Source organism: Astatotilapia calliptera, chromosome 12 (assembly GCF_964374335.1).
Source record: "Astatotilapia calliptera chromosome 12, fAstCal68.1, whole genome shotgun sequence".
Lineage (NCBI taxonomy): Eukaryota > Metazoa > Chordata > Actinopteri > Cichliformes > Cichlidae > Astatotilapia > Astatotilapia calliptera.
Genome location: NC_137433.1, coordinates 33,968,044 through 33,987,854, shown reverse-complemented (window position 1 = coordinate 33,987,854; position 19,811 = coordinate 33,968,044). Strand labels below are relative to the sequence as shown.

General features: G+C 40.1%; 3 protein-coding genes across 5 annotated transcripts in view; 1 reads left to right on the top strand and 2 right to left on the bottom strand.

Annotated features, from left to right (window-relative positions):
* LOC113033613 (transcriptional regulator protein Pur-beta) lies at positions 1-1,368 on the bottom strand. Its single transcript, XM_080309447.1, has one exon. It carries the CDS (start codon positions 1,065-1,067, stop codon positions 150-152), a length of 918 nt encoding a protein of 305 aa, XP_080165573.1. The 5' UTR covers positions 1,068-1,368; the 3' UTR covers positions 1-149.
* A 163-nt stretch (positions 1,369-1,531) lies between these two features.
* On the top strand, positions 1,532-3,848 carry h2az2a (H2A.Z variant histone 2a). Of its 2 annotated transcripts, XM_026187590.2 has the most exons (5): positions 1,532-1,812; positions 2,779-2,856; positions 2,977-3,090; positions 3,221-3,350; positions 3,471-3,848. In XM_026187590.2, the coding sequence occupies exons 1-5, from the start codon at positions 1,810-1,812 to the stop codon at positions 3,530-3,532; spliced, it is 387 nt and encodes a 128-aa protein (XP_026043375.1). In that variant the 5' UTR covers positions 1,532-1,809; the 3' UTR covers positions 3,533-3,848. The 2 variants fall into 2 exon arrangements, with proteins under 2 accessions (XP_026043375.1, XP_080165574.1); XM_080309448.1 differs by lacking the exon at positions 1,532-1,812 and having other exon boundaries at positions 2,773-2,856.
* Positions 3,849-13,347: 9,499 nt separating this feature from the next.
* hs3st1l2 (heparan sulfate (glucosamine) 3-O-sulfotransferase 1-like 2) overlaps positions 13,348-19,811 on the bottom strand; it is a 29,153-nt gene continuing 22,689 nt past the window's right edge. For both annotated transcript variants that reach the window (XM_026187499.2, XM_026187500.2), the window contains exons 2-3: positions 15,965-16,342; positions 13,348-14,745 (exon numbers count right to left, since the gene is read on the bottom strand). In XM_026187499.2, coding sequence (XP_026043284.2) covers positions 14,080-14,745; positions 15,965-16,219 — 921 coding nt within the window. In that variant the 5' untranslated portion in view covers positions 16,220-16,342 and the 3' untranslated portion in view covers positions 13,348-14,079. The remainder of the gene's footprint in view (positions 14,746-15,964; positions 16,343-19,811) is intronic.

Below are 19,811 nucleotides of genomic sequence, written 5' to 3'. Positions count from 1 at the left end.
TTTCTCAGTCAAATATACTTTTTTTTTAATTATTTAACTCCGGATTCATTTCATCATGCACAGAATAGTCGTTCCTCTCTCTCCGTTTATATCCAGGCTTTGCATCATGTTGTCAGCTCCATCACAAATAGCCACCACTCCTCTCTGCATCAATCGTCGTCCACATCGTCTCCCTCCGACTCCTCTCCGGCTCTCCTCTCGTACATCTTATCCCGGTGCCTCTCCTGGATCTCTTTCATTTCCTCGGCGTAGCGGCTGAACGCTCCCCCGAACTTGCTCCACGCCTTGAAGGGGATTGTTATAGAGTTTCTGTAACTGGGCTTTACTTCGCTCACCCGCAAGAAAACTCCATACTTGTTGGATCCAACGTCAAAGAAGAACCGCTTGGAGTCCACCATGATTGAGGTGCCCTCCGGAAGCTCGCTGTAGCCCCCGGCCCCTCCGCCACCGGCAAGCTCTTCCTCATCTCCCCCGTAGTCGTCTATCAACTTGGCCAAGGCGTCACGGAACTCTATTAAGCCTTGGGCCGGGAGTGCGATGGTTTGTCCAGCCTGCAGGCCAGCACCGGGAATGCCACCCACTCCGACTCCGAAACCAGGGCCTCTATTGACGGTCTGTCGGATCCGGAGAAACCGACCCCGCTGGTTCTCCTTTAGGTCGAGGTAGTATTTTCGGTTCTCACGCACCAGGAACTCGCTCTTCAAGGCCCGTCTAGGCCCGGTGTCATCCCCACCGGAGGACTGAGCAATCTGCTCCGGAGTACTAGGCCCAAGTTGGGCGTAGTGCTCTATGAAATCCCCCAGGTAGTCACGGAACTCCGCCGCAACTGACATAGAGAGGGTCAGCCGACTTTTGGAGCCGCCAGCTCCGACCTCGGCGATTTTGATGAACCGGCCTTTGGCGTTCTGCTTTACGTCAAGATAGAAACGTTTATTCTGAATGTCCAGCCGCTTCGACGCCAGTTCCTGGGTCTCCGGTTCCCGCTGGTAATGCTGAAACCCGCCGCCTCCACCCCCTCCGCCACCGCTGCTGCCACCGCGCTCACTACCACTATCCCCATCCGCCATCTTCGCCACCAGCAGCCCGTTTTCTCTGCGTATCTTTGACCCCCACCCCCCTTGTTACCGAGCTCACGGAGGCAACCGGACGCTGACTGCTGAGCTCCGGTTGGCTGTTGTGCCTGTCAGTTAAAACATCAGACGAAGAGCCCAAGTTTTCATTCGCTATTTCTCCTGCCTGTCAAGACAACGTAACGGCTTTCCAGATGACATTCGAGGAGATACTGTATTTGCAATCCATAACTGCTTATTGATTATTTGTAGCATATGTTCAGTGGAGTACATGTCATTTAGAGATCATTTTACAGCCATAACTAATTCATGTATGACGCCAGTAGAATAATATACACGTTTGAAGACGTTATTCGTGTCCTTGCACTGAATTTCATGGATTTCACTGAATTAATCCGAGCTATAGCCCGCTTTGTTATGTATTTTGTACGGTTTTAGGATGGATGTCCCTGGAAGGACACTACACACAAACACACAGTCCCGCCTACTTCGTGGTTTCGTGCGCAAAGACAGGCACGATGAGCTTAGGGTGGGGGATGGGTGGAATTTCTGCAAAGGGCAAGGCTATTGGTTTAGACTGAGATTCGAAGTAACAACGCACTCTCCTATTGGCTCTCTCGGCTCCCACGAGGGGTTGCATGCAAACGATTTGCGAAAAGGTTTATTGTTTCTTTGCTTTCGGGAGCCGAAACTGTTTGGAATCTACTCAGCGCTACAATAAAATAACGCGTCGGGAAAAATGGTATGTGAACTCGGGGTAATGCTCAACGTGTTATAGGATATATTGCCGTTTTTTTAGCTTGAATAACTGTGCAGTTGTAGAAAGTCCTGCTTTGAATTTGAACTGGGGAAATCCGCGCAGAATGTGTGTGGTTAACAAGCTTGCTAAGAAGCTAACTGACAGCTAAACCATTAGCATTATCGTTACCGTAAGAAGTTCGATTCGTGTGGATTTTCGGCTAAACGTAGACTGCTTTTAAGCTTTGAGTGTTTGTTCCGAGTTGTTTTGGGTATATTTGCAAATTTTTGGAGGTGGGTCGCTCATTTAAGAGATTAAACTGCTCTTTGAGTCGGTGTAGCCTGTGGATGGTGCTTTAGCAGTAACTGCAAGCTAACTTTAGCTAGTTCGTTGGCTTAACGGCTGGTTAACTGTTAGCTGCTGAATAATTCCTTTAAAATAAGTCTGCAGGTGATGCAAATTAGTAAAGACTACTTTGTGTTTTATTTGAGTCCAAGTGACTTTGTAAGTCCAACTTTCTTTGTCAAAATCTCTGAATGAAAACTTGACCGCTGACGGTCTTAAGGCGGCGCGTCTGTTTTGTTTGTCGCGGGGTCACTGCCAGCAACCTGCTGACAGGTTCTCGTATTTTTTAAGGAACGGAGTCGTTATTGTCTCTATTAAATCGGTTATTTTATCTTTAGGGTGTATACTTGCTGTTTCCGGGGCCGGTTAACGTTGCTACTTTTCATTTCTGTTTTATTTTTGATTGGCGGGAAAGCGACAACTGTTGAACCGGGCGTAACGTAAACTACTAGAACAATAACACGGAGAGCTCAGCGGTGACTCTCTAATTTATTCAGATTCGATTTTGCTATGTCACTTTAAGTCTTTTATTTTTCATTTAATACAAGTCAGGCGTATTCGTTTCACATTTGCTTCCACTTTCTGATTTCATCTTCTTCTTTTCCGTTTAATCACTCAATGCAGGCTGGTGGCAAAGCAGGAAAAGACAGTGGCAAAGCCAAGGCGAAAGCGGTGTCGCGCTCCCAGAGAGCTGGTCTGCAGGTAAATGTCAATCATTTGTCGTGGTGCAGTTTGTGGCTTTGCTGCAGGTGTTAAACGCCACAGGACGTTTGCTTTTGAAAAAGAAAATTGGACCACTATCTTACTTCTGTTTCCTGACAGTTCCCAGTGGGTCGTATCCACAGGCACTTGAAGACTCGCACAACCAGCCACGGTCGTGTAGGAGCCACAGCAGCTGTTTACAGTGCTGCCATCCTTGAGTACCTCACCGCTGAAGTAAGACTTCCCATTCCCTCCATTTTAAACTTTGTTTTGATTAACAGTGTTACTTAATGTCAGCTTTGGTTGTTTTCACTGTAGCTAATTTTTTTGTTGATATGAATCCTTGTTTCTTTGTTTTTTCCAGGTACTAGAGTTGGCGGGTAACGCCTCCAAAGACTTGAAAGTGAAGCGTATCACTCCTCGCCACTTGCAGCTGGCCATTCGTGGTGACGAGGAGTTGGACTCCCTTATCAAGGCAACCATTGCTGGAGGAGGTGAGCTGGCAGTTTTCTGGACTGATTAATCGATATTTTATATAAACCATCTGTGTACAGATTGTATTCTATTTACAGATTATATATGTAAATCTCATGTACATTTCCTTTTGCTTTCAGGTGTCATTCCCCACATTCACAAATCCCTCATTGGGAAGAAGGGCCAGCAGAAGACTGCATAGATGCCATGTTGACCAGAAATTTGGGGGCTTGGGCTTTGAACGGACCAGGAGTTCACCTTTGTTCTTTTTTATTATTAATATTATAGCAAACGAAGAGTGATTGTTAGCCTTTGTGTTTGTTATATTTACCAATAACTAGATAAAAAGTACAGAAAACCCCTTAAAGACAGTAAACCCTTTGTATGTTAATGTAGAGCGTTTGACTGGGGAGTTAATGATTATTTGAAATGGTGGCAGTGAATTTGTTTGATTGGCCTGGCTCTGTGTAATGTTTTATACTGAAAAAACAAATTGTTAAACTGTTTTTTATATAAAAGATCTTGTTTTGTGGTTATTTTCTCTGAAGTTATGATATTTACTATGACACATTTTTAAGGAGAATTTCTTTTTTGAAAGTAAATTGGATAACAGCTAAATAGTAAAATGGTGCTTCTTTTCCTTTTGACTTACTGTAAAAAAAAAAAATTGAACTGCACAAGAATAGTGATGTATTAAAAGTTACTTTTTTTTTTTTCTTACATCAAAATGAAATAACGTGTTGTAACCGCCTGCTACAGTGTTTTGTCTTAATGTTTACAGCAGTTGAAAAAATGTGTTAAACTTGAAACTACGTATTAACAGTGTAATCCTCAGCTAATTGGGAAACACTGATTGTAAACTTGTTGCCTCACTGTGGAACACAAGTCCTGCCATTTGTCAGCTACATATCACCACTGGGTACATTCAGTACTCTGATACTTTGGGAAAATAAGTAGAGGATAAGTAATCAGCGCTGAAAACATTTGTCTACACTACCAAAATATATAGGCATACTAAAAATATATTTATATTCCCCTTCTAAAAGTCCATTTCATTTTTAACGTTCAGATTTTGGAGCCTTTTTTTCTTTTTCTTTTTTAAGCTGTATTCAGGGAAATGACTTTGCCTATTTTATCTTTGAATAAACACCATTGGCATGTTATCTCTGACTTGGTTTGAAACATAAACTCATTTATAGAGACTGGAACATTACGTGTGACGCTGCAAATCATGAGCATAACTCCAAATATGCTTTCACATTGACTTATAGTCGTATTTTGGAAACTCCAGAATGGTTAAAAACAAGACTGTGCTCTTATGACTCAAAACAGCAGTACCAGATAAAAGCTTTCTGCATAAAAATAATTTCAGAAAATTAATGTTAATATAAAATCCAATCAAAACTAAACTATAAAGTAGCTTACGTTTCTGAGATCTTATTCAAGTTAGAAATTTCAAGTGGTCTTAACACTGGTTCAGGCTTTTATGTCAGGAGGGTTATCCCCTACTATTGCCAGTTACTCCGTACACTAAATAAGCCTGTTCTTTTTTACATTGACATTAATAATAATTTATCCTACAGCTAAATATATCTCCACACTGAAAATACCCCGAACGGAAAACATGGGAAAGTTTTCTAAAAACTACAAATCGTCTATTTCAATTTATATACCATCAGTTCTCTTAACATTCTTGTAAAATTTACTGACAGTTGTTTTAATTGCATGATTGTTATGCATCACTAAGATAGAGGGTTTTACGACATGTGATCAGATATTTAAACCTGCCTTAAGTTCCATTTAAAAAAAAGTGGGCAGTGATTGCATTTAATAGTGATGCAATCACTGCCCACTTTGATAGGAACCCCTGTTCCACTGTTTGTTATCTCAAATATATAATCACACATCAGCAACTTGATGCATTTAAGCATACAGACATGGAGAAGATAACCTGCTCAACTGATCATCAGAATGGAGAAGAAAGCTAATTCAACTTTGAACGTTGTTGCTGGTTCCAGATTGGCTTATTTCATTCATTCATTCCATTCATTCGCTTCCGCTTTTCCTTTTCAGGGTCGCGGGGGGAGCTGGAGCCTATCCCAGCTGTCATAGGGCGAGAGGCGGGGTACGCTCTGGACAGGTCGCCAGTCTGTCACAGGGCCAACACACAGGGACAGACAACCAGTCGCACTCACATTCATTCACACATTCACACCTAGTGGCAATTTGGATTAATCAATTAACCTATCCCCACAAGCTGCATGTCTTTGGACAGCGGGAGGAAGCCGGAGTACCCGGAGGGAACCCACGCAAACACGGGGAGAACATGCAAACTCCACACAGAAAGACCCCGGCCTGATGATGGAATTGAACTCAGGACCTTCTTGCTGTGCGGCAACGGTGCTAACCACCGTGCCACCGTGCTGCTGGCTTATTTCAATATTTAAGAAATTTCTGATCTGCTAGAATTTTCCTGCACAACCATCTCTAGGCTTTACAGGAAATGGTTAAAAAAAACCGAGAAAAGTGGCAGTTTTCTTTGTCCCACTGACAAAGTGGACAATAGAAGAATGGAAAAATGTTGCCTGGTCTGATGATCAGAATAATGCTTCTGCAAGCATCATGTAAACGCTACGCCATGAGTATTGATGCCGACCACGTTCTTTAAGATCGCAGCATGCCCATCTTCATATGGCTCCTTCCAACAGGTTAATGAACCATCTCACAAAGCTCCGATCATCTCGTACCGGTTTCTTCATCATGACAATTTAATGATTTAATGTACACAAAGTCATCACATCTCAATCCAATAGCCCCTTGAATACATGGTAGAACTGGAGATTCACATCATAGATGCTAGTTGTTATACACCCACACACTACTTTCACACTACTGCTTCAGCAATCAAAACTGGATATTATCATATTTGTAAATATTTTGATTACTCTCTTTTTGTCTCTACAATAAAAGATATAAGGTTATTTAAGTGAGCACACATAAACAAATCAGGCTGATGTAGAATATAATTGTAAATGAACTATTTATTCTCAAGAACAATACTATATTAGATAACATCCCGCTTCCTTATATCATTTAACTGTAATGGTCTCCGTTTGGCTCATGATGTGATCAGCTGTCTACAAAGTTTGCAGTTACTTGCAAATTTGTAAATGCAAGTTCTGTATAAGTTGTCTTTGGTGATATCTCCTATTTATTTATTTCAAATTACTCTGCATCTTAGTTCTAACTAGTTTAGTTTAGTTCTATTAAAGTGGAATTTCTGAATAAAAATAAAAATGTAGTCATGCATTAATTACAGAAGAAGTGAGAGTTTTAAAAAGGATCCAGTTGTTAAGTAAACCTCATACAGTGATTGGCAGTTTTCAGCTCAGCTGGGGAGAGCACACACCTCTCATGAGAGCAAAAACTTTCCTAGAGAATATAAAAAGAAAATATCTAATATTTGTTTGTGACACAAGGTCAACTATGGCATCTTTTTGGTCTTTTGCTTACAAACCCATCAGTTACTCTGATCCGCCTCGCTCCTGCTTCCTGTCATACCCGATTCATCCACTAGATGTCCTCAGACTTCTGTTCCAAGTCCTCTGTCCACCATAAACCATCTTACCTTTCCCTAATTTTCCCAACCACTGTCTAATTATTTGCCATTTTTCTTTCTCCCATACTAGAGTATTAGTTGAGTTCTCAGTCACTACTCTGATTCCTGATCAAGCCTATATTTTGTGACAATCTGAGGGCAAACCTCTATCTAAGAATACAGAATAGAATAGAACTGAATAGCCCTTTGTTGTCATTGTACATCTACAACAAAATTATGGGTGCTCAACAATTAAGAGGGATACATGCAAAATAGGAGAAATATATTCCGAAATAAGAAAAAGGCACACAATAGAGAACAAGATGTACAGTGCTTAGAAGTAGTGAAAAGAAAAAAAAACTTGGTCTGAGGTGTTACTCATGAGTCTGGAGGTTTGGGACCTGATTGAGCTTGAGTTATGCATTTTTCGCATGTTCCTCGCTGCATGTGGGGTTCATGTCAATACCTGGGAACGCCTCCCTGCACAAACCATGACAAATACACTACCAGTTTATTGAAATCCTTCAACACTCTGTTTCTTGGTGAGAGTTGGACTGGCAAACTGGAAATACTCAGCCATTCTGACTGATGACTGTGACCATAACCCCGTCGTTTTTCATAGGGCTGCTTAAGGATAGCTGTTTCCATATACTTAGATGAACTTAACCCAGCTTAGGTCTCAATGGGAAGCCTTGAGTTATCGCTGTCTTGATGTCATCCTGGTGTGTTTATGCCAGACATGAAGATCAAGGGGTGGATCTAACTGCACAATCATATGATTTTATGCTACTTTATTCTTCTTTTTGACAATAATAGGTACCATAATGTACAAAATAAACAATATGCATTACACTCAGAAGTAATGCCTATTGTCCATTTTTTTAATGTGTATTCTAGCCTTATGTTTCCAAATAAACAGAGAAAGCTAAGTATTTACCCAGTCATTAAAAACCTCATTTTTTTGCAGTGCTTTTTTATTTTTCTATAATCCCTTATGACAAGCTAGTTTTTATGTTTTGTATCACCACAACACCTCATTGTCGTGCTCATCTCATTATTTTTGCAGTTCCCACAGGCTGAAGCGTCAGATAATATCTTTTGAACTGCAAATTACATGGAAGAGACGAGTGATGAGACGGCAGAAGATCAATCACCTCTCTGGGTGACAGGAACAGAAGGCCAGTTTATAAAAAAAATAAAATCACAGATACTTCTGAACTTTTGTTTACTTATGTCTGACTCAGAGGTGTAATGACTCTGAAATGATGAAACGCGTTGCTTCGGATGTGTGGTGGCTCACAGGATCTTATTACATTGCTAACAGGGCTGACCTTTGCGGACAGTTCTCGAATACACCGAGACACTTTTTCTTTTCTCTTTACACGACAAACCTAAACTGAGTCACGGCGTTTCATTATTTTTTTTGCCCATTATCAGGTCCAAATGAAAGTGGAACAAAACATCTTTCAAAACAGTGTCAGGCAGTGGATGCTTCTCAAAATACATGCGTTACCCTTTCTTTTAACCAAAAGATTGAAGGCAGATGCTCTGAAAAGGTTACAGATTTTAATGAGGAAATTGCAAACAGAACAAGTGAGAATGATGCAAAACAAACTCTCGGGGGTCTGGCTCAATCTCTTCCACAGGATAAATCTGCAAGGATCCACACTCAGATTATTTATTTAGACGTAAAAGAATCAAATCACTCGAGAAGCGAGATCCCCAAAGTAGTTCAGCCAGACCTTCAAATCAGACTCTGCTCCACTCCCAGGTTAATTAGCCTGGAGCTCAACACAAAAGTCCAAATCTCCATAAAACTTGACTCTTAGGTTCAATGCTAAATATCTCCCCAGGCTCCACTCTCCAACTTTTCCCACTATTCACCAATAGTTCTTGTAGATGGGCTTAGAGCCAGCCTTCTCCCCAAGCAATCAGCTGGCCCTCCAGGAATAAATCTAAGCTACAAGCAAAGGTAAGTAAGACTGGAAATGGGAGCCCAAGTGATACTACCAACAACATAGTACAACAAACTGGGAGTGAACGACAAGGAGAGCCGGGTTTAAATACTGCAGCTGATAGTGATGAGAGACAGCTGGAGTTCAGGTGGCCACACCTACTCCTGGGAGGAGGTAAGCAGGTATTTCTGCCCATACGCGCCCACGTGGAGTTGTAGCAGGGAGACGGAGAGAAAGGCAGATCAGCACCTCGAGCACAAGAGGGGTCGTAATGTCCTGTGGTGCTGTATTTAGGTACAGTTATGAATTTCCAGAATTTCTTTATATTTTCCACAACATTCTATCGACTTCCATTTTCACTTTTTTCAGAGCGTGATACCTAGATCATTAAAATCTACATCCACATTATCCCTGCATTTTTGAAAAGGTCTCCAATGAACAAATATCCTTCTGAATCTTTTGGATCCTATTTTATTTGTTTATTTCATATCGCATATAAAAGTGCAAATTTGTTCTTCTTTTGGCCTGATGCTCATTGCTGTCTGATTTCATCATTGTTCAAGCTTCTTCCTCTAACCTCGCCTTCACAGTGTTTTATTTTTTGGTATAATGTTTGTTGTCTTTTAATAATTTCTCTGTATTATTGTTGGCTCTGAACTGAGCTGAATAATAACAAATTAAACTTAACATTTTTGACACATTTTGTAACACTTTTTCCCAGCAAGGACAGGCATGAAAAGTCTGTAAATAAATGTAAATAAAAGTCTTCTTTCTAAGTAATGTCACTACTTTCCTGAAGTGGAAACAAAATGTTCTGGACGAAACAAGCCAGTGATAATCAACCGTCTCTAAGACCTGGTATCATTAGTCACATATTGAGTGATTGAGCTCATGGGTGGATTAATTTAACACTAATATCTTTATTAGGTGAGAATGATCAGAAAGCCCATGAAACCTGAGAAAAATGTTTTTTATTGTGTTTTTTTTTTTTTGCTTTGTTTTGTTTTGTTTTTTGCAGTGCATTTGTAGCTTTGTAGCAACTTCACACAATTATTCTTCTTATTGTGTGAAGTTGTAGTTCCCAAATGGTGCAGAGGCACACTGTTGTACCTAGAGATTTTGTGTCAGTCTTAAGTACTGCAAGTGCACAACAAGTAATGAATTACATTTGAATTTGCCATATTTGTACACATCAAAGGGTGTGACTGATAGCAAGGAGGATCACACCATGTGCGCGGGTGTGAAATGCATCACTTTCATGTGCACAGTGAGCCACAGTTTACTCTAAATTCTCAGTGTCATGAAAGGTTCCAGCACTGCAAATATGCTATCAAAGGTGCCTTTATCTAACATTATAATCAGAACAAGAACTGATTATATTTCAGAGGACAAAGTATATATTTTTTTGCAAAACTGAAGACAGCTGTGACTTGAAATGTCGCACACTTTCTTATTTTAGAGATACCCAGAAGCTCAGCCTCTGGGTCTAGATTTGGTCATACCCATTGCTGACCCATTGCTATGGCCTTACCAGGAGAAAAGTGGTGGACTAATGAAAAGTTTCATCCTTACAGCTAATCATGTGGCCACAAGGAGCAGCATTATTGTAAAATATCGGCAAAGGAACTCTTTGATTACCATCAAATATGATGGCAGATTACTCCTTCACCTTGTCCATCAAATCCTCTAAAATAAACCTGATGTTCAGACTTTCAGGTAAAAAAAAAAGTTGGTTATGAAGCAGCTGCAAACTCAGGAACTCCAGCACATGAAGTAAAGATTTCTGTGATTGAGAGTGACATCAGATGTATTGTCCACATGAATGTGGGCCTCTGTGGGAACACATGAAAGCCAGCGCTGCCTCACATCTTCAAAGAGTAAGAATCATTTGTTTATTCTTACATCTCCCTTTGTCTCCTTCTTTACAGTTTTCTCCCGAGGATGGTGGGAGTGTGACAGCCAGAGGTCAGCCTTCACCTCCCATTATATTCTGCACTGCCTGAAATGCACCACACAAAACGGGGACAGCTTACATGGTAAGAATTCAGAAATTCTTTTTCAACTTGTTTCTATAGTTTTCAAACCTGTAAATTCCTGAAGTTATTTAATGTAAAAAAAACAAACAACTTCACGCATTCTAACAAAGCGTGAAGGATTCCACATTACTTTTTCCTTGAAGAAAGTAAAATACGGACTAGACTGTTAGTATCAGTGGGGAAACAAAAAGCAGCTCCTCAAGATATTTTCAAGTAAAAAGATTGTCACAGTATGTGTTGTTATGTGATTGTGTGCAGAAGGTGCAGTATCAAGGGAAGAGAGAGACACAATACTGGAAAAAAAAAGGAAATGCAGGGATGGTTGATTTAAAGCTACACTAAGCTACAGTGTAAATTAACCAGGCACTAAATAAGATGCTTTAAACTCCTCTTGGAATTTTTTCTTGGTGTTTTGAAATAAATAGTAGCCTGTTTCAGCTCATGTTTTAGTTCAGAAGAATGCGTTCAGTGTCACTCACAATGTGTTGAGCTACAGAAAGCAGCCGTTTATGGTGTAAAACAACAGCTAAGAAGTCATTTTTTTCATGTGGTGACTAGTTTATCTGAATTAGCTTTTTCCATGTTTTGACTGTATTATTCATTTGATTAACCTCCTAGGACCTGGCGTCCACATATGTGGACATCACATTTTGGGCTGTCTTGACCAAAATATGAAATTTTACTCTACAAGGGCCTGATAACCACTTACGAGGACATTATACTGCAAATGTTTGATTGAAATGTAAAACAAATGTCCTCGTATGTCAATCTTATTTTTGTCAGAGATAAAATCAGGTATAAAAAAAACCTGGAAATTCTTTGTTTTTATATTCATCAGGTCCCAAACAGCCCAAATAGCAAAGAGAATTTAAAAATGCATGCCATGAAAGAGTTTGGGTCTTAGGAGGTTAAGCACACACAACCATTCATCTGGTACAGTTAGCAGAGGGGCTGTCTCAGCTCACAGTGGAGAAAGGATATCTTCAGTATACCCAGGAGTGTACAGTGCAGTCAGCCAAACACAATGAGTCCTAAAATATTCACACAGTCCCTTTCTAGAAACTATTTAATAAAATATTTAAATAAAAAATAAATATAAATATAAATAAATATTTAATAGCAGAATAATGATCATATTTAATTTAAATGAGGTATTAAATCTGCATGTGCCCAGTTGTTAGGATATGCTATACTGGATATATATAGCATATCCTATTGTCCTGATAAAATATCTGAAGAGACCCTTGTCACCTTTACACTCTCAAAAGATAAGGTAAGCTCACCAAAACGCTGACCTCTAAGGTACCCTTTACACAGGGAATTTATCTGTATCACACTAACCCTCTTAGAGAAGCATATTACTGCCAAATTATGATCAGCGACTCACATAACTAATATTGCAAACATACGTGTATCTTTTTGGCACTCAAAATTAGGATATTCTGATGCTGGCCGACACCCCAAACACTGCCCGTTTATCTATAATGTACCTACCTTCCCTACTATCTTTGTACTTGTTTCTGTGTCCCATCCTTCCTTCTTCTTTCTCTGTTTGTCATCCTCTCTCCAGGGGGTACCAGAGAGATCTTCCATTTATGGGAGCTGCGATTGATCCACAGTCAGGGCTCTAAGAAACCACAGCCTCCAGTCTACTTCTTTGCTTTTCTGTCTTTTTTCTGCCATCTTCATTATTAGTAAACCTTTCAGTACCTGCTTTTGAGGGTACAAATAGCTACCTTGAAGGCCAGTAATTAGCTCTAGGAGGAGCTTTTGTGTAAACTGGAACTGTAGAGACAGGTACAATGGAATACTGCTTTGATCTGAAATGCTGTGCAGCTACTACACAGTTGTTATTAGTTGTTATCCAATGAAACACTTACAGATTTATACCTTTTACTTCTAAATTATTGAACAATTTAACTTAATTAAATTAAATTATATTTAACTCTGCCTTGTGGAATGTACTTTGAAAGTGTATCAAACTAACATCAAACTAAAGACATGTCTGGGTTAAAAGCACCCTGGATATCCTTTAATCACAAGGCTTTTATTTTATGTACTGATGCTATGACTTGTCAGCCTTTTTAAGCCCTTCCAGATGAACTGGATTAAGGTAAGAAAACCATTTGAATACTGTCAGGAACTGAACAGCCCTTCTGGTGACCTACAGGTGTCGTTCGTTGCGGTGTGGTTGTGAAACTGAAGGTAACACCTACACAGGAATAACTTAATAATGAAAAGAGACGTACGCTTGCTTTGATCTTTGATGTAAAGAACATGTTCAATAGACACTGACAGGGAACATCTTCATCCACTTCGAGGGAGAGGTGTTTCCAGAGAGGCCTGTCAGTGAGCCTATATCACCGTGTCTTTATGTTTGACATTTTAAATCCCTTTAAACCTCGTAGCTGGAGTTCAGGGAACAGACTTTACCACTGAAGACATTTATTAGAAGGACATCTTAAAAAATAACACAAACTAGCAATAGCACTATGCTGGCCTTGAGCGTAAAAAAAAAGCAAAAACAGGTTTTCAGTGAGCCTCTTCCAAAAGAACTCGTGAGCATCTATTCAGTAAAATAGCCCAAAATAGCCATGAGGAAAAAATTAAAATGTTTTGCTAACACAAAAAGTTTTACAGTTGTTCAGAAAAATCAAAGCAAAGACTTGTTTTCTCTTTAAAATCGTTTGCATTGAACCTTGATTGACTTTTTATGCAACTGGAGTTCATAGTGCAACAATAACGCAACCATCTTTTGACCATTCATCTATTTCTACATCACATCAAAGTCGTCACATATTCTTTTAACGACCCACACACGAGAACTAACAGGGAGTTAGTTGTACTTTCAGTTTCAGACTTGTGTATGGCACGGCTGTTGTAGCTTCAGCAAGTGAGGTTTTCCCTGGAGGCACCAACATGGTGTTGGTAAAGGTTTATGTTGGCTACGGGTTCAACATCAGCAGTTTGTTTTCTTCACATGTGCTGCACATGTTGGCCACATTCATACCTGAGTAGGTATCAACAAAAAGAGATTTTTTTTTAAATGTTCCCACTCATCTAGCTAGAAAAACACCGTTTTATCTCTCCCTCTGCGTCCCTGAATGTGTCGGCACTGTTCAGGAGGCGTTTCATCGTCACTGTTGCTCTGCTCAGTGGATCAGCACCAGGCAAATGACCTCCCCACCATTTCAAAGAATAACTTGTTTGGCTTTCTGAAGTACCGACAAAGCTTCTTCAAGGCTTGGGTACTGAGTGGAGCATGTGGCCTGCCTTTAGACTCGTCCAGGCACTTGTCGTGTCCAGACGACAGGAGGCAGTAGAAGCCCTTGGTGGTGTTGTAGTAGAAATTGCTTGGGTTGATCCTGGGCGGCAGGTCCAGAAACCTCTCTGCCTTCCTCAGCTCAGGGAAGGGATCCCGAATAAGCGCATCTCCGTCCACCACGTGGATCTGCTCCCTGGGGAAGACCTCCAACCAGCGGGCAAGGTGCTGGTGATAGAGGCTCCTCTGCAGTGCCTTGTATCCAGGATCAATATGGCCCTTGTGGAGTAGGAGCTCCTCTAGGGGCTTGTAGGGCTTGTGTCGTGTTAGGCGGTTGTGCAGAACCTGGGTGTAGTCAGAGATCAGCCTCTCAGCTGGGTCCCGGACAATGAGTAGCAAGCGGACAGCAGGGTTCATGTCCGAAACTCGTGCAGGAACCTGAGGAGCTGCGAAGTAACCTGGGGTCTTTTCCACTGTCAGTTGACCTGGGACTGTGAAGGGCATCTGGGCTCGGTACCAGGCCAGACCTCTGCGGTAGTGGTCCTCCACATTGAAATAATGCACCTGTCAGAGGATGCAGAAGGTATTTAGTGATGTAGATGGGGGGGGGGGGGGGGGGGGGCGGGGGGGGGAAGCAGGTCTTCATTCATTTTTATACCACTTGTTGACACTGTTGTTTTGAAATTTTAGTTTGTTTTGAAACTTAAAGGAAATTTTAGGGACATCTAATAGTTTCTAAACCTTTTTACCATCTAAAACACTTTCAGCTTTTTTCTTCATTTAGTCCCAATCTTGTCTAAACCAATCTATTCTTTGGCACCAGCTTTCTAACTTCATAGTCCTCATTTTAAACTATCCTGATTAGGATTTCTCTCAGTGCAGCTTTTCAGGACAGGCCCGTCACCATTCATCATACTTACAAATGTACATGACAAACTACACAGAAACTCAACTCTCTTTGCTCTGGTTTCTTTACTGCACTGAAGAAGATGCAGTACGTGTTTGGCCTGAACTAAACTTTCAGAAAATCCTCACGCATTTGATAATTAGACCGCCTCTGTGCCCTCTTGGTCTTGCCTGAGTTGCATCTCCAACTTTCCGAGTGCAGAGTTTTACACTTCTACAGTATATATTTGCACCTGGGGCATTTTGTTAGCTCCATTACCTTGAGATTGAATTTTTTGCTTCAGTGCAGCTCTATATTGTTAGAGCTGAGTCTGTTAATACATATTTTCAGACACAGAAGGTCTATCCACAGTTACAATCATTATTACTTACTGAATTTTCAACTAATTTTCAAGTACTATGTTATTTTCTTTGCTTGGAGTTTTCAGATTTTTCATGGCCAACCAATGTCTGGTTCTTGGCCTGGAGTTTTGCCACTCTAAATACAAAATCCTGCGAGCTTCTCGAGGTTGACCTTGCTATTCTTTGAATACCATCAGGTGGTTTTGAGGCACACTGATGAAATTTGTACAATTCAATAAAAGCAGATTTTTTTTAAAGGATATACAAGTGAAAAGAAAAAAAATGTTGATGTGAGATTTCACATAAGGGTTTCAACAAAAACTACAAATGAATTTTTGACACGTATAAAAATAGATTTTGACGTCCATCATATATTTAAGAAGAAAACAGACATTTTTCTGAATGGGAACATTTTATCCCAGTTTGACGTTAGAGTAGAGAAGATGAAACTACCTAACAACACTTAAGTGCTTAAGTGCAAACTGAGTAATTATTGTCCACAGCTGGTGATAGTGAAAAGTGTTTTGTTTATCACCTCAGCCTTTGCCACTTCCACATCTGGGTGCAGATTGAGCATCTCGAGCAGGGCTCTGGTGCCACCTTTCCGCACGCCAATGATAATAGCTCCGGGCAGCCGCTGCTGGGTAGCATTGTAAAAGGAGGAAGAAGATGATGGAGGGGAGTAGACAGAAGAACTGGAACCCCCAGAGCGCAATTCCCTTAAGCACACAGACAGCTGAGTCTGCAGCAGCAGAAGCACCAGCAGCGCTAGTAGCACTGTCCACAGCATGGTGCCACACACAGAGGTGGAGTGATGGTTATGAGCACACTCTCATGAAGCTCCCGGACCAGTACGTTGTGCTTGTTATGAGTCAGCGGGGGGTCTCGGGAGGGAGCCCTTCAATTGGACAACCTATGAAGCAGGAAAAAAATAAAGGTTATCATCCACTTTTACTGTCTCACTCTGCCACTTTCTTCTTTAATAGCACCAGTGTAGCAGAAAGGTCGAAAAGTGATACACTTGTCAAGAAAGTTGATGATAAATAAGCAAAAATTAATTCCGTCTGAATATAAATTACTGTGAGCAATCGTTATTAAAATTCAACAGCATGAAAACTGAAGGCTGAACTAAGACCTTTAATGTTTTTTTTTTATCACTTTTATTGCAACCTCATAACACATTTTAGGCTGTTATTTACTGTAACTCAAGGAAGCTGCAGTCAGATCAAAACAAGGAAAAATGTTTTAGCCTCAAGCATGAAAAAAACATTTTGAAAAATCGAATGTATTATTAATAAGTGGTTTATAAGAGTTTAAATAGAACAATAGGTGCAATGAGGCAACTATTTTTGATCATATGTAGGTTAACTTTAAATGTGGTACATTTTTCTGTCTGCTGCATGTACTGCACATATAACTGCATGCTTTAGGAATTCCACGTTAGCTGTTGAATCTGCACCAAAAGAATAAAAATCTTTAAGAAAGGATGTCGAGTCGGCAACACTCAGATTATGACCTCAGTCACAGTGCAGTTTCTTTTCATCCCACATAGCTAAAGCTCATTGCTACATGGTGCTTGCTCGACTGTTTCGTGATCCCATACAGTATGTCTGAGACAGCCCTGCACACTAATGTGTCAAGTCCAGGCCAAAGTAGTGCAGGTTTGGAGCCTCAGATATAGGGCTGCAATATGAATGTAGACAGAAAATATTAAAATATTAATCTATATCTAAAGCAAATGGAGGAAATGCATTGAAAATTTATGCTGTTATGGGGTTTACAGTCTCCCTAAGGAGCGCTTACACCCATCTGAGTTCAGTGGAACCATTTTTACAGTGGAGGAGACGAGCCGCAGAGATCCTGAAATCCCGAATGTGGAATTTTGTCTCATTGGGTTGTTTGAGTTTAATCTGGTGGTGAGGTTTTAAATTAGCATAAAATTTTGAATGCTCGTGTTAAAAACAGACAAGGTTTCAAATGATGAGTTCAGAGTCTGTACGAGGAGTCCCCGTCAGGGGAGAGATCAGACCTCAGACGACCTTAAACACTCAGGTTCAGTTTTTTCAACTCTTGACTCTTTATGCTGACAAAGAAAGCAGATATACCTCATATAGTCATGTAAAACAAAGCCTATTATCAGATAAAAATCAGATTTTGTGCTACTAGAGTCCAAGAATAAAAATATGGAGATGCTAAACTTGCAATGAACATTTTAGGTCCCCTCTAACTGTAAGAAAACATTTTTTCCACTACTGTATCTAAAGGAGTCCAGAGATCTTCCATCCAAAAAAATATCTTTGCAGGTGCCCCCCCCCACCACCTTTTTTGTCTTTACATAAATAAATAATATGTATCCAGGCACAGTATACAGGAAAACTCTTCTTAAAGAAAAGACAAAGGAGAAACTAAAGAGCAGTTTAACTTCAGTTCTTTGTGGTGAATTTGTTTTGAAGATGTGAGTTTAATAGTTACTGTTTCAGATTCACAGCAGGATTTTTACAGAACTTCTGAGTCCTGACCACAGTGATCAATAACCTATGAAGGGTGCCAAACAAATACATGAATAAAACATACTCAGATGGAGGAATAATGATCGTTTTGTTCGAAGCATGCTTATGGGCTTTAGTTTTAAAATAAAATGATTGAAATAGCTCTCATATTACTGGGGTAAGAATAAAGTGAGGAAGTGAAAAAAAAATTAAACGTAAAAACAATAATGCAAGGTCTGTAGAGCTTAAAAAAAGAGGCAACTCTACTTCTTTAAGTCTTTGAAGATTTCAGCTTTCATCCAAGAATATCTTCAGTTTAAAACCAAGCGGTGGAAAGTCCCAGGTATTTATACCCGAGTGAGGGTTGTTCCCTTGGGCACGAACCTGAAGGTCACTGACCCACTACTGATAATATGAGTCATCACGTGGTCACGTGAATAAAAAGGTGCAGGCCATTCCCATCACTGCGGGTTAAAGGTGAAGCCACTGCGAAACCTTACCCCACCCTGGATTCACAGTCTCTGTCCGCTGTGAAAGACCGTCATTGAACAAAAGTGGAAGCTTACAACAGCAGCTATCAGCCACTTGCAGTGAAGTCTTCAGATCCCTTCCCAGGAGCTTCAACACTAACACCTTTGTCCAGGTGAACTCAATAGGTCACATGATAGTGTGAGGCAAGGTCTCACAGGGGTTTCACTCTGAACCCTGGTGAAGAAAATGACCCACGCTATTTTTTCACACCTTGGCTATTGATCGGTTAGTCAATGACCCTCAGGACAGTATCCGAGGGATAACTCCCATCAGCTTTTAAACAACTTTTTGTTCATTGCCCTTTTCAAGCTCCCTAAGATGATTGAAAACCTACACAGAGAACAAACTGCAAGATCTGAAAATTAGTATTATACATGTAGCTGTAGAGGTTGGACACCAATGTTCAATTTCAGATTTAATCTTCCACTTTATCACAGTCATTAAGCTGAAAAGGTCATTCCACACCTCCCAGTTTGATGTGACAAATGAGTGCAGATTACCTGCATATATGGCATTTAAGGAGACTTATGTGAGAAATTCATGTTTAACTGGTTTCTGTTTTATTTTTTATAAATGTTTTGACATGAGCCATGTAATAACCTGCTTTCTGGGTGTTGTTTTTTACTTGTTGCTGGATGTTGTGTGGACATGTATGCAAATAAGAATCCAGAGAACTCAAATGCTGTGAATAGCATTTCTGTGCACAAACTTTCCTTCAGTTTTTATTCCAGTCAGGAGAAGGTAAGAATTTGATTGAAGCCATGTCAAAGCTCTCACACTGTAGTTAAAAGCACCCGCACATTTGATTTGCAGTGCCCAATTACATTATTATTATATCATCATATAGTCTACAAATTTTAAAAGATTTTTATTTGTATGGTACCAAATTCTGTGCATGTGAGACTGTGACAGTTGAAGACGACGTACAATAAGAGCTGAAATAATTGGTCCATTTACATAAAATGATTGCTTACTTATACATAATAAGTTATATCATAAGATTATAAATAATATTTATAATTTATCAGATTTTTGCTGAAAATGATTTGACTTTGACACGTAATATTTAAATTTTGATGCCTCACTCTTGGCACAAGGCGGCTGTGTAATTTTTTAACACTTCCACAAGATTTTTTCCTGCATTCAGCACTTTCATGCTTGACGCTTTGACCACATTTTGTCGATTCAGCTTTTATTTATGTGATATTTTGAATGCAGCTCTTGCTGCAGAGTGCTTTTACACTGAAATATTAATCCTTCTACTAATGTAAAAGAAGGCCAACAACAAAAACTAGCAATGTTTTTTTCTTTGAAGAAAATCCAGTAAAGAAAAACAGCTTCATCACTTATAAAGAACTTTGT